This window comes from Erinaceus europaeus, chromosome 1, assembly GCF_950295315.1.
Source record: "Erinaceus europaeus chromosome 1, mEriEur2.1, whole genome shotgun sequence".
NCBI lineage: Eukaryota > Metazoa > Chordata > Mammalia > Eulipotyphla > Erinaceidae > Erinaceus > Erinaceus europaeus.
In genome coordinates this window covers 191851732-191869265 of record NC_080162.1, presented here as the reverse complement: position 1 = coordinate 191869265, position 17534 = coordinate 191851732, and the positions used below count along the sequence as shown (strand labels likewise).

The following is a 17534-nucleotide window of genomic DNA, read 5'->3' as shown; positions in this document are numbered from 1 at the left end:
AGCAGGGAAGCAATTACAGAAACCTGAACTCCTATCTTCTGCACCCCCAAAACAACTTTGATCTATACTTTCAGTGAGGGGGAAGTGATAGGAGGAAGAGGATAAGAGGGCTCCAAACTCCAGCTCCATCAGGTCCCAGAGAGAGAGGGGGGAAGAAAAAGGGACACTTGGATGTAGTAATAGGATCATGAGTGGCTTAGAGGGGAAGAGAGGACTGGACCTGGTAGGAAAAGGGAGCGATTATATATAATTGTAGACAGGTAGTTGTAGAGATGGTAGTTAACCCATGTCTGCAACCTTAGGAGAACCAAGGTGGTTTGCAATGGAGGGATCGGGGATTCAGAACTCTGGTGGTGGGAACAGTGTGGAACTATACCTCTGTTGACATGTAATTTTGTAAATCAGTACTAAATCATTAATAAATGAAAATTAAAAAAAAAAACAAGTAGAGGTTCTGAAAATAGAATCCTCTGGTTGGTCTTGATGCTACTACTTAGGAGCTGTGTAATTTATGATAGGTTCGCCTTAGCTCTCTCCTCTGTAAAAATGGAGATACTGCTGGTACCTAGCTGCCTCCTGAGGTTTCTGTCATGGCTAAATAGGATAACAAACACAAAGGGCTTATAGACACTGCCAATCGTGACAAATATTGAATATTGGTAGCAATTTTTGAGTGAGTCAATACCATGGAGCAAAGGTTTTAGGTGATATAAGTATAATCAATTTTGTAAGAAATCACCACTGTTTTCTGAGTAGCATTTGGCTTTCTTAACAGCCTGGTAGGAGAGCTCTTATTGCTGCACATTCTCACCAGTATTCGATGTTGCCAGTGTTTCAGATTCAGACCATTCCTCAGGGGCTCGCTCGTAGTAGCTCCTCAGTCTTGTTTTGATTTGTATTTTCCTGGTAACGTATGTCGTAGAGCATTTTCCCACATGTTTATATGTGTTAGGTGTATTTCCTTTAGTGAGGTATCTAGTAAAGGCTAGGACTCAATTTATTTCCTTTTTTTTATACTTTATATTAATGATTTAATAATGATCACCAAGAAGAAGGGGTACAATTTCACACAGTTCCCACCATCAGAGTTGTGTGTCCCATCCCCTGCATTGAAAAGCTTCCCTATTCTTTATGCCTCTGGGAGTATGGGCCGAGATTCTTTATGGGGTGCAGAAGGTGGGAGGTCTGGTTTCTGTAATTGCTTCTCCACTGGACATGGGCATTGGCAGGTAAATCCATAACCCCAATGTGTTTCTATCTTTCCCTAGTGGGGTAGAGCTCTGGAGAGGTGAGATTTCGGGACACATAGGTGAGGTTGTCTGGAGTGCTCATTTTTAAACTGTGTTTTCTGTTTTGAAGAGACAAAGAAGGCAGAGATAGAGAGAAGAGGAAAGGAAGCAAAGAGGCCACAGCACTAAGCTTTCTTGGTTCACTGCTATGGGGACCAGGCTCAAATCTAGGTCATACGTACGACAAAACAACACACTATCCAAATGAGCTTATTTCCCTGGACCTGAATTTATTCCTTATTGTTGAGTTTTAAGAGGCTCTTCTCTTCTTCCTTCTCTTTTTTCTCCTCTTCATTTTTACATTTTGGGTAATATCAATAGTTAACCTTTAAAATCACTACTATATTTCCTCTGCCCTAATCCAGCTTTCTAGTCTTATTCTCAACCCTGACACCATCTTCTCAGATAGTATTATTATTTTTTGTCCAATTTTATGTTAGCTGTCAGACTCAAGTAAAAACTATGGTAGTCACAGGCCCCTAGGAACATATCTAAAATAGATTTTTCTTGATTCTTTCCACCCTAGTATCCCTATTCTCATCTGCTCTGTTCCTACTTTTTGGTTCCTATTCATGAATCTTTTTGTCCTACTTTGTATCTTACTGCCCTTCAGCCACCAAGTTGCGGATGTGATCATGATTCCGTCCTGACTTCCCTGGGTAGACAACCTCACCAATGTGGGTCAAAGTTTCACCTCTTCAGAGCCCTTCCCTAAATGGGAATGATAGAAAAGGCTTGGGGGGGGGGGGAATGGATAGACTTTCCAATGTTCATGTCCATCAGAGAAGCAATTATGGAAGCAAGAACCTCTACCGTCTGCATCCTAAAAAGAGTTTTGGTCCATAGTCCCAGTGGTAGAGAAAATATAGCAGAAGATGACCAGAGGACTTTCAACTTCAACTCCATCAGGACCCAGAGACAGAAGAGGAAAAAAGGAGGGACACTTGGATGTAGTCATAGGTATATGTGCGACTTGGAAAGAAAAAGAAGATGGGGCCACGGGGAAAAAAAATGGACAAATCAGGCTGGGGTAGATAGCATAATGGTTGTGCAAAGAGATTCCCATGCCATGCCTAAAGCTTTGAGGTCTCAGGTTCAACCCCCTGCACTACCAAAAACCAGAGTGTATCAGTGCTCTAGTTAAAAAAAAAGATAAATATATACAAATATAGACAGATAGTTGTAGAAATAATAGTTAACCCATATCTGCAAACTTGGGAGAACTGCTGTAGCTTCCATTGGAGGGAGTGGGGACACAGAAATATGGTGGCGGGGACAGTGCAGAATTATAACCCTATTATCTTAGTTTTGAAAATCAATATTAAATCACTAATAAAATTTAATATATATATTGTGTTAAAACAATACAAGATTAAAATATCTGATTTAAGTATTTTTGAAGGAACACAAAGTAAGAAACAGCAACCATCTCATGTAACAGAACACCTGAAGCTAGGATATGAACTCGGGTGGGACCTTCTCTGTGCAAGTCATGCCTTAGAATGACCTCAGCTAAACCAAGACAATTGGTTACAACATTTGAAAACAGGACTATGAAAAAAACCCTAAAATACTTACTTATCCTGACAATCCAGTCAATAATATGGCTCCCAGTTTTTAAAAAATATTTATTTATTTTCCCTATTGTTGCCCTTGTTGTTTTCTTATTGTTGTTGTAGTTGTTGTGATTGACGTCATCATTGTTGGATAGGACAGAGAGAAATGGAGAGAGGAGGGGAAGAAAGAAGAAAGAGATGGAGAAAGAAAGACAGACACCTGCAGACCTGCTTCACTGCCTGTGAAGCAACTCCCCTGCAGGTGGGGAGCCGGGGGCTTGAACCAGGATCCTTCAGCCTGTCCTTGCACTTTGCGCCACATGCGCTTAACCTGCTGTGCTACTGCCCGACTCCTTGGCTCCCAGTTTTTCAGAAGCAAGAATTGTCTATGTGGTCACTTCTTCCTCCTTTGTCTGCCCTAGTATAGAGAGTGCCCAGGTGCCACTTGGAGAGCATTATCATTTCTCCATGTAAGAAAGACTGGGCGAATACCCCCACAGATATTCCTACAGTTTATGTCCCACTGACTGGCTTGTCCCTTGATAACTGGAGCATTCTTTACTATTCATTAAGATTATTTATAAAGTCCTCTCTTAACAATGCTCATTTGTTCTTTATCTCAATAGTCACCTATGAAATAGGCATCCCTCATTTTCACATTCAGGCATTCAGTACAGAAAAATTAGAGGGTGTCATAAAGATAATAGAAAAAAAAAAGACTGATTCCCTGATTTCTATTTCTAATTTCTATTAAGAGATGCAAATTTACCACAAATTGTATAACGCTGCATTTTCTGAAGTCGAACAAGACAGAGTCAGAAATCAGACAGACCATCTTGTTAAATTTAGGAGCAGTGAGAGTAACTTTGCTATCATAGTCTTTGGAGTTACTACCTTTTTATCATCTAGCAAAGAAGGTACAAACAAGTGTGAGCTTTGGAAGACATAAACAAGTCTGGGCTTTGGAACCTGTTAGTAACAGAAACCTGCATGCTTGCTACATTTCCAATAAAGGAGTGGAAAACATATTCTTGTCTTCAATTCTTAATCTGGTTATTGTTATTTCGTTTCATTAGGGTGAGACAGAGAGACCCCAGAGAGGCAGAAGGGAGAGAGAGTGAAAGAGACCACAGCAATGAAGCTTCCTTCAACTCAGTGGAGACTTGGCTCAATTCTGGGTCATTCACATGGCAAAGAAGCACACTAGCCAGTGAGCTACCTTGTGCGTCCTGAAATTTTAATTGTCACTCATTATTGTCACACACTGTTATCCCTCCCCTTTTTTAGGCAGATAATATTTCTCTGATAGAAAGTACATTATAGGAGGGACAGGTGGTGGCATACCTGGCTAAGTGATCACATTACAGTGCGCAGGGACCCAGGTTCAAGCCCCTGGTCCCCACCTGCAGGAGGAAAGCTTCATGAGTGGTGAAGCAGTGCTGCAGGTGTCTATCTTCCTGTCTCCCCTCCCCTCTCAATTTCTGTCTCTATCCATAATAAATAAATAAATAAATACTTTATAGGAACACTAATGGATGTTCTACCAAGAATAATTTCAAGTCTAGAAAGAGAATCTTCCAAGAAAAACAAGATAATTGATAATATCATTTTATGCATTATAATTAACTTAAGGGGGTACTAGTAGATGAGTATGGCCACGAGAACAAATAACTTTCAACTGTGATCTACTCACTGTTTTCAAAACGGCAATATCCACAAACTAATGCAAAATGGCATTTCAAATTAGCTTGTTAACAATATAAAAGGGGGCGTAAGGTGGTAGCCGAGTGGGCTTGAGGCCCGGCTCCCCACTTGCAGAGGGGTTGCTTCATAAGCAGTGAAGCAGGTCTGCAGGTGTCTATCCTCTCCACCTCCCTGTCTCCTCATCCTCTTTCCATTTCTCTCTGTCTGATCCAACAACAATGGCATCAATAACAACAACAATAATAATAACCACAACAACGATAAAGGAAAAAAAAAAAAGGCCTCCAGGAGCAGTGGATTTGTGGTGCAGGCACCGAGCCTCAGCAATAACCCTAGAGGCAAAATAAAATAAAATAAAATAAAAGTCATCCTGTAGAGCTGGAGATGATTATGCTTAATGAAATAGAGATAAAAAGCAATTACTGGATGGATCCACTCATGTGTGGAATCTAAAGAATTGATATGCATGAACTTGCAAAAAAAAAGCAAGTAAACTGTTTCTAAGACTTTGTGAGAAGTATGGTGGTTATCTTTGGGAGGTAGGAGGATGGAGACACTGACAGTTGGTGGTGAGTGTGGTGCAGAACTATATCTTGTAATCTTATAATCTTGTAATCCACTGTTAATCACAAATAATATATAAGTCATAAGTAAGCAAATTAGTAGTCATCCTTGACCTCAAGTAAGAAAAATATTAGACCTACTGTCATATTTCAGGGAACAGTATCCCAAGAGTAACAGATTAATCCACTTTCCCTTTTGCACTGAGGAATTATGAAATTGAGACCCCCTACTTAGGTGATAACGGACAGTGCTGATGATTTAAAAAAATGATAATTCTCAGGCAGGGGTTGACAGCATAACGGTTATGCAAAGAGACTCTCACGCCAGAGGCTCTCAAATCCCAGGTAAAAATCCCCTGTACCATCATAAGCCAGAGCTGAACAATGTTCTGGTGACAAAACTAAAATAAATAAGGATGGGATACAGAGTTCTGGTGGTGGGAACTGTGTGGAGTTGTACTCCTCTTATCCTATGGTTTACTCAATGTTTCCTTTTTATAAATAAAAAATAGAATAAATTAATTAATTAAAAAGTAAAAATACAACTCATTTGATCTTTATAAAAATAGAGCAGGATCAGCTGGGACCTCTGGTGGAGCACAATACTTGAATGCCTGAGGACCCTGGGTCTCCCGTGTGGTGTTTTGGCTTCTTTTACCTCTCATGTGAAGCCCTCTCTGTCTATCTAATATGAAATCAGTAAAAAAAAGTAAACCTTTAAAAAATAAGTCAAAATAATAATAATAGTAATAATAATAATAAAGCACAAAGCAAGAAGAGTACATACTCTCATTTTATAAAACAAGAAAACTGAGGACCAGAATGGCCGAGTGAATTGCTGAAAGCCTACAAAGCTAGAATGGATGGAGGTAGGTTCCCAAGCTGGCTGGCCAGAAGGTGAGCACTGTCTCCCTGGGGACAGTACAGCACAGTTCTTTTCATTTATTTCATTCCTTGTGTGATGCTGATGTGTCTTGGGGAGGGATCCACTCTATTTAAAGTTTTTTTTTATCTTTATTTCCCTTATAAGCAAATCAGGAGTAATAAGTTTATTACAACAAAGTTTATTACAACAAAGTCACTGCTCTCTTTTTTTTTTAAACAACAAAAAAAGCATTAACGTACCCTTTTGCGGAGTTTTTCTGCAGCATCAAGTTCAGCTTTAATGGTCTTATCAAATTTATTTAATAGTTTAGGCTTCTTTTTCTTAACTGAAAGAAAACAAAGGAATTTTATATATTTACACTTTGTCTAGAAATAGTTAAAGATGATTTAGAAGTAGTGAGAAACCTGGTATAGGTCCCAAATTTATAACTAGGAGTAGGAGCATTTCTGACAGTAACTAAAGACAGTGTCAGTAACTGTGAAATCACAAGAAAACAGTGCAGTCCTACATGCTCAAAAGTATTGGTGGGGACACTAGGTAGATATAGAAGATGCTCCCCACCCCTCCCATGGCTTTGCTTTCCTTGGTCCCAGTGACCCATTACTGTTATACAGAAATATGATACACAATACAATATTTAGAGAGACGACATTCATATAACTTTAACTCAGTATATTCTTATAACTCTATTGCAAGTATATATCATAGTGAGGGGGCTCAGTACTACCTATGGCTTTAGCTTTCCACTGGGGGTATTGGAACATATCCCCTCCCCATGACTAAAGAAAGAATACACTACAACATCTGAAATTCTCAGAAATGTTGACCTAGCTTCTGGGATGAAAATAGTAGTTTTGATTGATAAACAAACACGATCAACTTCTTGGTTAAGAACATAATATTGTTTCAAACAGCATATCATGGGGAGATGAGAAATGGTACCCATGTATGGATCAACCTGCCAATGTCCATGTCCAGTGATGAAGCAATTACAGAAGCCATACGCCTACCTTCTGCACCCCCAAAATAATTTTGATCCATACTCCTAGTAGGGGAGAAGTGATAGGGAGAAGATGACCAGAGAGCTCTGAACTCAACTCCATCATGATCCGGAGACAGAAGAGGAAATAGAGAGGAACATTAGGAAGTAGTAGTAGCTGTAGGTGTAACTTGGAATGGAAGAGAGGATGGGACCTTAAAAAAATGGGCAATTATATACAAATGTAGACAGATAGTTGTAGAAATGATAGGTGACACAGCCTTAGGAGAACTTCTGTAGCTTAGAATGGAAGGATTGGGGATTCAGAATTCTGGTGGTGGGAACGATGTGGAGTTATACCCCTGTTGTCTTGTAACTTTGTAAATCAATATCAAATCACCAATAAAAAATAAATAAGTTGGTGTATTGCACCAAAGTAAAAGACTCTGGGGTGGGTTGGGGAGGTGGGGAGTTCAGGACTTGGAATAGGATGGCAGAGGACCTAGTGGGGGTTGTACTGTTGTGTGGAAAACTGAGAAATATTATGCATATACAAACTATTGTATTTACTGTCGACTGTAAAACATTAATCCCCCAATAAAGAAATAAAAGATAAATAAATTTAAATTAATAAATAAGTGAAAATAGCTATACCTCTCTAAAATAAAATAAATAAGTAATCAAGGAGCTGGATGGTGGCACACATGATTGAGCACACAAGTTATAATGCAAAAGAACCCAGGTTCAAGTCCTTGGTCCCTACCTGCAGGGGGAAAGCTTCACGAGTGGTTAAGCAGATCTGCAGGTGTCTCTCTGTCTCTCTTCCTCTCTGTCTCCCCTTCCCTCTCTTATGTCTGGCTGTCTCTATCACATAAATAAAGATAGTAGAAACATTTAAAAATACCTAACTAATCAAAAAGGAAGTGGTACCTAAGTGTCAATAACGATTTTGCAAACCTATAACCTTTAACCACTCCCTCATGCCCCCCTCCATAAAAAGAGAAAGAGAGAAACCATTAGCAAAAAAAAAAAAAAAGTGTTTAAGAGGGTGGTGAGTGGGTGGCTCATGGTACAGCACACACATTACCATGTGCAAGGATCCAGGTTCAAGCCTCCAGTCCCCCTCTATGGGGGCTGAAGAGGAAGCCTCAAGAACAGTGAAGTAGGGCTGTAGGTCTCTCTTTCTGTCTCTCACTCTATCAAAAATCAGAAAGAAAATAAAAAAGAATGGCCACTGGGAGTGGTGGAGTCACACAGGCATCTAGTCCTGCCGATATGCCCAGCAACAACAACAAAAATTAAAAATAGTCTTTAAGTGTATCTACAATGTTTCTGATTCAATAAAGCTAAAAATGGGAAACTGCTGCTAAGAAGTTAAGGAAATTAGAGTTTCTTAGGCAAATACATAAGACCCTTCCTTAGTATCACGGTAATAACACTACTGTAGTCACAATGGACCTTCTCTCACGTCAACCATTATGCTACTTCCTCTAAATAAAATAGCCTGGTCTTCATCTTTGCCACTTGAAAACATGTCCATTCTTGAGCCACATTCTTTATAAAGTTTTTCCAGATACCACTCCTATAAGGACTTAGCTCACTCTCTCAGATTGTGCACACACACATTCTTTTGTGACTTTCACTATGATCATGATCACTTTGTCCCCTGCAAACAATAAGCTTCCACAGACTTCAGAGTGGCACTGGATCTGAGATTCAAGCTGAACACTGTCATGTTTACTCAGCATAGAAATCACAGCCAATGGGTAAAAGGAAGTCCTGCTGGTACACAGATTACCTCCTAAGTGTATTCTCTCTCCACACACACACACCTGCACTATGCCCTCTACATCTCCTTTGAAGGACTGTCCCTTCTTGCTCTTCTGAGCTGCTGCTAGCTTGAACACAGGTGCTACAGTAAACAGTGAAGTCTAATAATGCTGAAGTAGTTGCTGTGGTAAAACAAATAAACCAGCCAAACTATGACAGGAGGAGAGAGAGAGAAGAGTTGAGAGGACTCTCTTTTATTGTCATGTCTCTCTCTCCTCTCAGACTGTGCTCCCTGTTAATCCAAAACTCTCATTTCCTCATGTATCACATGGGATAAAAAAAAAAAATTCTTCAGTAAGGAAGGAGAGCTCAGTGGTTAAGAATCACTTGTCATTTTGTAAATCAACATCAAGAATTTTGGTCCATGCCCTCAGAAGGATAAAAAATAGGGAAGTTTCCAGTGGAAGGGATGGGACACTAGTGGTGGGAAGTGTATGGAATTGGACCCATGTTATCTTACAATCTTGTTAATTACTATCAAATCACTAATAAAAATTTAGTTTTTAAAAAATCTATCCCAAATATAAACTGGACATCCAGGAAGACATTTGTATATATTTGCAAACAGATTTTAATGTTAATTTGAAATACATTAGTCTCTGTATACTTCTGCTATTGGTTCTAAACCTGGCTATCTAATAAAATATGTCTGTGTAACAAGAAAACAAACAAACAAATAAATAAATCACATGGCGGGAGTCCATGTCCTAGCTCTGTTACATTCCAGGTCTGTGACCTGAGCTGAATTTTCTCTTCTCTCACCTATGAAACAAATAGACTTAAACTGACACTGTCCATGGGTAGCCCCCCACCCTATTCTGTCTTCTTCTCAAGAGCATGAATGACTTAGTAGTATATAGGGAGGCTCCCCCCACCCCCATAAGAGGATCAAAACCTTCTCAGACAGACAACAGTTAAAGGAGGCAACCATCACCAAGGCTGCCCTGAAAGAGGTACTAAAAGACCTCTTATAAACAAGAACATCACTATAATACTTGCCATATATCAGAGCAAATAAACAATTGTTGAATAATGGTACTGCAATACATTAAATCCATAATATCATAAATGTCAATGGCTTAAACTCTCCCATTAAAAGGCACAGAGTGGGAGGATGGATAAGAAAACACAACCCAACCATATTCTGCTTACAAGAATCCCATCTGACCCAACAAGACAAACACAGACTTAAAGTGAAAGGATGGAAAACTATCATATAGGCTAATGGACCACAAAAAAAAGCATGAACAGCCATTCCCATCTCTGACACCATAGACTTTAAATTAAATAAAGTAATAAAAGATAGGCAAGGCCATTACATAATAATTAGAGGATCAATCAACCAAGAAGACTTAAAAATTATTAACATCTATGCACCCAATGAGGGACCATCTAAATATATCAAACACCTACTGAAAGAACTACAAAAATACATCAATAGTAACACAATAAGAGTGGGAGAATTTAACACCCCAATCTCATACTTACACACATCAACAGAGCAGAGAATCAACAAAGAAAGAACAGAATTAAATGAAGAGATGGACATACTAGACCTCCTGGACATTTTCAGAGTTCTTCACCCCCCAAAAAACTGGAATACACATTCTTTTCAAATCCACACAGCACATACTCAAGGATAGACCACATGTTATGCCATAAAGACAGTCTCACCAAATTCAAGAGCATTGAAATCATCCCAAGTATCTTCTCAGATGACAGTGGAGTAAAGCTAACATTCAACAACAAACAGAAAATTACTAAAAGTCACAAATATTGGAAACTTAACAACATACTGTTTAAGAACTGCTGGATCAGAGAGGCACTCAAGCAAGAAATTCAAATGCTCCTGGAAACAAATGAAAATGAAGACACAAGTTATTTAAAATATTTAGGACACAACTAAAGCAGTATTGAGAGGGAAACTCATAGCCATACAATCACATATTAGAAAAAAGAATAAGATCAAATAAACAACCTTACTGCATGCCTTAAGGACTTAGAGGAGGAAGAACAAAGGAACCCTAAAGCAACCAGAAGGACAGAAATCACTAAAGTTAGAACAGAAATAAACAACATACAAAATAAGAGAACCATGTAGAAGATCGATGACGTTAAATCTTGGTTCTTTGAAAAATTAAACAAGATTGACAAACCCCTAGCCAGACTCACTAAAAAAAGGGGGGGAGAAGATTCGAATAAATAGAATTGTAAACGATACAGGAACTATCACAACTGATATTACAGATATCCAGAAAACCATGCAAAACTTCTAGAAAGAACTATAAGCCACCAAGCTAGAGAATCTGGAAGAAATAGAAGAATTCCTAGAAACATATCCCCTTCTAAAAGTGAACCAAGAAGAACTACAAAACCTAAATGTACCAATCACAGACAAAGAAATTGAAACAGTTAATAAGAATCTTCCCAACAACAAAAGTCCCAGACCAGATGACTTCACAAACAAATTCTACAAAACCCTCAGGAAACAGCTAATAACTATACTTCTAAAACTCTTCCACAAGATCAAAGAAAAAGGAACACTCCCTTCCACTACACCAATAAAGCAAAACCAAAAACCACATGATTATCTCAATAGATACAGAGAAAGCCTCTGACAAAATCCAACACCCATTCATGCTCAAAACACTACAAAAAATGGGAACAGATGGAAAATTCCTCAAGATAGTGAAGTCCTTATCTAGCAAACCTACAGCCAACATCTACTCAGTGGACAGAAGCTGAAAGCATTCCCCCCCCCTCAGATCGGGGACTTGACAGGGCTGTCCATTATCATCATTACTCTTCAACCTAGTATTGAAAGTTCTTGCCACAGCAATCAGGCAAGAGGAAGAAATCAAATAAATACAGACTGGAAGGGAAGAGGTCAAGCTTTCACTATTTGCAGATGATATGATAGCATACATAGAAAAACTTAAAGGATCCAGCAGAAAACTACTGGAAGTTATTAGGCAATATAGCATGGTGTGAGGCTACAAAATCAATGTACAAAAATCAGTGGCATTTCTTTATGCAAACACTAAAACTGAAGAAGACATCCAGAAATCACTCCCACTCACTGTTGCTGCAAAATCAATAAAATACCTAGGAATAAACCTGACCAAAGAAGTGAAAGACTTATATACTGAAAACTATGAGTCACTATTCAAGGAAATAGAAAATGATACCAAGAAATGGAAAGATATCCCATGCTCATAGATTGGAAGAATTAATATCATCAAAATGAATATTCTCCTCAGAGCCATATACAAATTTACTGCAATACCCATCAAAGTTCCACCAAGCTTCTTTAAGACAATAGAACAAAAACTACAGTCATTTATCTGGAAACACCTAGAATTGCTAAATAAATCTTGAAGAAAAGAAACATAAATGGAAGCATCACACTCCCATATCTCAAACTATATTATAAGGCCACCATCATCAAAACAACTTAGTAATGGAACAAATAGAGGCACACAGACCAGTGGAACAGAATTGAAAGCCCAGAACTAAACCCCCACACCTATGGACATCTAATCTTTGATAAAGGGGCCCAAAGTATTAAATAGAGGAAGGAGGCTCTCTTCAATAAATGGTGCTGGGAAAACTGGGTTAAAACATGCAGAAGAAAGAAACTGGACCACACTATCTCATCAGAAGAAATCAACCGCAAATGTTCCAAGGATCTGGATGTTAGACCAGAAACTATCAAATACTTAGAGGAAAACATTGGTAGAACACTTTCCCACCTAAACCTCAAGGACATCCTTGATGATAGAAACTCAGTTGCAAGGAAGACCAAAGCAGAAACAAATCAATGGGTCTACTTCAAATTGAAAAGCTTCTGCACAGCCAAAGAAACTATCACACAAACAAGGAGACCGAGACATCAGACAAGAGACTAATCATCAAAATATACAAAGAGCTCAGCAAACTTAGCAACAGAAAAGCAAATGACCCCATCCAAAAATGGGCAGACTATATGAACAGAACATTCACCACAGAAGAGTTCCAAAAGGCTAACAAACATATGAAAAATTGCTCCAAGTTGCTAATTTTCAGAATTTGAAAATAAAGACAACATTGAGATACCACCTCAACCCTGAGAGAATGGCATACATCAAAAAGGACAGCAGCAACAAATGCTAGAGAGGCTTTGGGGACAGAGAAACCCATCTGCACTGCTGATGGGAATGTAAATTGGTCCAGCCCCTGTGGAGAGCAGTCTGGAGAACTCTCACAAGGCTAGACATGGACCTTCCATATGACCCCAAAGACTCCATAAAACCCAACCAAAAAGATGTGTGTACACCTGTGTTCATAGCAGCACAATTCATAATAGCTAAAACCTGGAAGCAAACCAGGTGCCTAACAACAGATGAGTGGCTGAGAAAGCTGTGGTGTATATACTATATGGAATACTACGCAGCTATGAAGAACAATGAACCCACCTTCTCTGACTCATCTTGGATGGAGCTAGAAGGAATTATGTTAAGTGAGCTAAGTCAGAAAGATAAAGATGAGTATGGAATCATCCCACCCATAAATAGGAGTTGAGAAAGAAGAACAGAAATGGAAACTCAAAGCAGGATTTGACTGAATTTGGAGTAGGGCACCAAAGTAAAAACCCTGTGGTGAGGGTGAGGGTGGATGTTCAGCTTCATGGGGTGGTGGGAGGTGGGTGGGTGGGAGGAACACAGTCTTTTGGTGGTAAGAATAGTGTTTATGTACACTCCTATTAATTTGTAGTCATATAAGTCACTATTTAATTAATATGAGAGGGGGAAATTGATTGTATGGCTCAAGCTTTTAAAAACACAGACTGAGTCTTTGCTATGTTGACTCTCTTAAAGTCTAGACCAGAGAGAACATAAGCAACCGGTGGCACAGCTACATACAAATAATGTCAAAGGACATAAATTATGGTGGTGTTTGTATGATACAACAAGTCCTAGCAAAGGGATATTTCAAAGTTAACTCAACTGCCAAACAATGTGATTATTGCAATAACTATCTATTGTCTTCTTAACCCTAAGAGAGCAGGAACCTCCCACTTTGTCTATAGAGCCTATATTTTCCCCCAGTTCTGGAACCTCTGGTGGTGGGGCTCACTTTCCTGCCTGCTTCTCTCAATTCATACCAAATGATACTGCATCTGCTGATTCCAAAGTAATCAAGCAAAGTACCATCTCAGGATGCTTCACTTCAGACTGTGTCCAGAGACATCAGGCATGGAATGTCAACCCTTCACCCTCATTACTCAGGTGAGACCTTTCCTTTCATATTATTCTCTAATTCTATTCCAGGTGGTTCACTTCCTAACAAAGTCCCAAAACCTAGATATAGACCAGGTCCCGTAAGATAGAGCATATGTTCATATCCATAAATTAGGGTAAAATATATACCTGAAAGCAAAAGTACACAATAGTCTGTAGTGAGTCAGTACAAAGTTCATAATGAAATTTGTCTACTTAAACTTACATATCCTCCTCACCTACTTCCTATTACAGTTCTCTGACTCACTCCAAAGCTAAGCTTAGCAAAGCAAGGACTACAAAAGCTGAATTAGGGCAAGAGAATGGCATACTTTAATGATGACTCTTTAATCATTATCAGGCCACCCCATCAGCTGGGGCCCTATTCGGGGAGTCCTGAGATGCCCAAACACACATGATGGGCCTAGACCTCAAATACATCCCTCTCTCCACTGTTACTAGTCATCTCTATCATGAACAACAAAATAGACCCCTTTGTGGGCTCCCTATAGGACCTTGCCCTCAACTTGGATCATCTTCTGAAGGGAGGATGGACAACATACTCTATGCTACACCTGAGGAAGATGGGTTGATATTGGGACAGCTTGGAATGTTCCTACTCATGACCACAGACTGTGAGCTCAGATCTACAGGAATGCAGAGGTCACATAGGCTCCTAAACTGAATATGGGCCCCAGATCACATCAAATCGATAGTATTTATAGTCAATAATATTTATACCCCTTTCCATATTAGGGAGCTACTCTCTTTCCTGATCCAGCCTTCTGGTCCTTTTCCCAGCCATGACATCATCTCCCCAGACAATAACTTGGACCCACCTGCTTATCAGAAAACAAAAACAAAAACTAGTATAGCCCTTTGGAATATAACTAAAATATGCCTACTAGCTATCTACAAAATGGAGGACCCCTCCATTCTTTATCTGCACTAGTCCAGCCTTTAGGTTCATCATTGTTCAACAATTTGTTTGGCTTTGTATGTTAACTCTCTTTTCAGTTACCAGTTTCCAGATGCTAGCATGATGCCAACCAGACTTCCCTGGACAGACAACCCCACCAATGTGCCTTGGAGCTCTGATTCCCCAGAGCCCCACCTCACTAGGGAATTAGAGAGGCAGGCTGGGAGTATGGATTAAGCTGCCAATGCCCATGTTTAGTGGGGAAGCAATTACAGAAGCCAGACCTTCCACCTTCTGCATCCCACAATGACCCTGGGTCCATACTCCCAGAGGGTTAAAGAATAGGAAAGCTATCAGGGGAGGGGATGGGATATAGAGATCTGGTGGTGGGAATTGTGTGGAGTTGTACCCCTCCTATCCTATGGCTTTGTCAATGTTTCCTTTTTATAAATAAAAAATAAATAAATATAAAAAAAGAAAGACACTGCAAAAAAAAAGAAAGAAAGAAAAAGAAAACCACATGGTTAGCATCACTGACTCCTCCCAACTTGATTCATGTACTATAAAGCTGAAATTAACATTAGATTCACTTAGAAGAAAAAAAAATATTGGCAGTTTAAAGAAATCCAAAATAGTCAACAGTATGCCAACATGCTTGTTAAATAGTCATATTGTAAATATCTTAGCATAAAAATGGTTCAATATCATTACAAAGTATTAATAAATAACATCTGTTATAGAAAGACTACTTTGTTCCATCTTTTCATGTACAATTCACAGTGCCAAATTATTGTTCTTCTTTGTGAAATTCAAGGCTGGTACTATCAGGACTAATTTTTTTTTAATGTACTAGGGAGGAGGAAACTTCTTGGGGAAGTTGATAATTTCAGTATACCCAGGCAGGTACAGCAATATTTGCTTTGTGCCTCAATCTCAACTGGGAACTGGTACTTTTGTTACTTATCTTCTAAGTATAAGGCTACAACTCCCTTTGTGCTTATGGTTTCATGAAGTGTGTGTGATTACTTTCATGGAATACAGTTTTCTTCAACTTTGAGAAGCTGAGAGAGATGTTGCTCAGGGCCCCTGGGTGCTGACTTCCGGACCCCATCATATCTGAAGAAGCGGAGTTGGTGATACTAAGCTGGTTTTGAGAACCAGGCAATGCCTGAAATGGATGTCCAGGGAGTCTAAGATTTGTTGAGAAACAGATACACTTGACTGCAAAGAATGGTGGCAGCAATGCACAAGGACCCAGGTTCAAGCCCCTGATCCCCACCATCAGGAGGAAAGCTTTACGAGTGGTGAAGCAGTGCTGCAGGTGTCTCTCTGTCTCTCTCCCTATCAGCCCCCTTCCCTCTTGATTTTTGGTTGTCTCTATCCAATTAATAAATAAAGATAATATTTTTTAAAAACATGATGGTATTTTAATAATTGGGATTTTTGAAAACATTAAATAATAGTTGACAAATGTATCTCTCCATTTCCACCCGGGGAAAGGATTTTGAATACCCATGCTGACGTCATGGACTCTGCTCCTGCTCTGGGCTGCCATTTTGCTTTTGATATAATGCGGTGTAGCTAATTAAAGACTTTAATCTGAGAGTAAGGTGAAACAGAATAATAATTTTTTAAAAATCACATAGTATCTAATTGAAATCCTGTATTTATTAAAGGGCGTCAAGGTACAACCTAAGCATTTTCATACCCATGTATCCTCAAAATGGTTATATTGCTGTCCACTAGTTGCCCTAGTCTGTATTTTCATCTTCTGTCACTTACAAACCATTTAGATTTCTTTTTCTCTGGCTCTTTGCCACCAGAGTTATCACTGGGACTTGGTGCCCACATAAAAAAAAAATCCACTGTTCCTGCTTGGCCTTCTTTATTCTTTGACAGAGACAGAGAAATTGAAGGGGTTGATAGTGCAAGAGACATCTGCAGCACTGTTCCATCCATAACTCTTGAAGCTTCCCTTCCTGCAGGTAAAGACAGGACACTAGAACATGTGAGCTCTGCTGGGTGCACTAGGGTACACAACTGCCAGGTTCCCAGTTTATATTTTGTTTACAGTCTCTAAAATATGACACGAAAGTTGATACCTCTGTGACTTTTCTCTTTTTATAAACACCTTTTTGTATCCTAGAAGGTGGCACAGTAGAATACTTGTTGTTTTCCAAGCTCTTCCTTTTCTCCCTCCCTTCCTTCCTTCCTTCCTTCCTTCCTTCCTTCCTTCCTTCCTTCCTTCCTTCCTTTCATACTTAAGTTTTATTTATTATGGATGGAGACAAAGAAATTGAGAAGGGAGGGGGATATAGAGGGAAAGAAAACAGAGAGATACCTGCAGCCCTACTTCATCACTTGTGAAGTTTTCCCCCTGCAGGTGGGGTCCAGTCCTTCTGTACTGGAATGTGTGTGCTTAACTGCTTGCACCACTGCCTGGCCCCCTAAACTAAATCTCTCTATCTTTTTTTCCTTTTCCTTTTTACCAGAGCACTGCTCAGCTCTGGCTTATGGTGGTATGGGGAATTGAATTTAGGACCTTATAGC

General features: G+C 39.3%; 1 protein-coding gene across 1 annotated transcript in view; it reads right to left on the bottom strand.

Annotated features, from left to right (window-relative positions):
- The window catches only part of ASPH (aspartate beta-hydroxylase), a 103842-nt gene that overhangs the window by 73728 nt on the left and 12580 nt on the right, over positions 1–17534 (bottom strand). The window contains exon 3 of the mRNA XM_060202355.1: positions 6238–6363. Within this exon, the coding sequence (XP_060058338.1) occupies positions 6238–6363 (126 nt within the window). The remainder of the gene's footprint in view (positions 1–6237; positions 6364–17534) is intronic.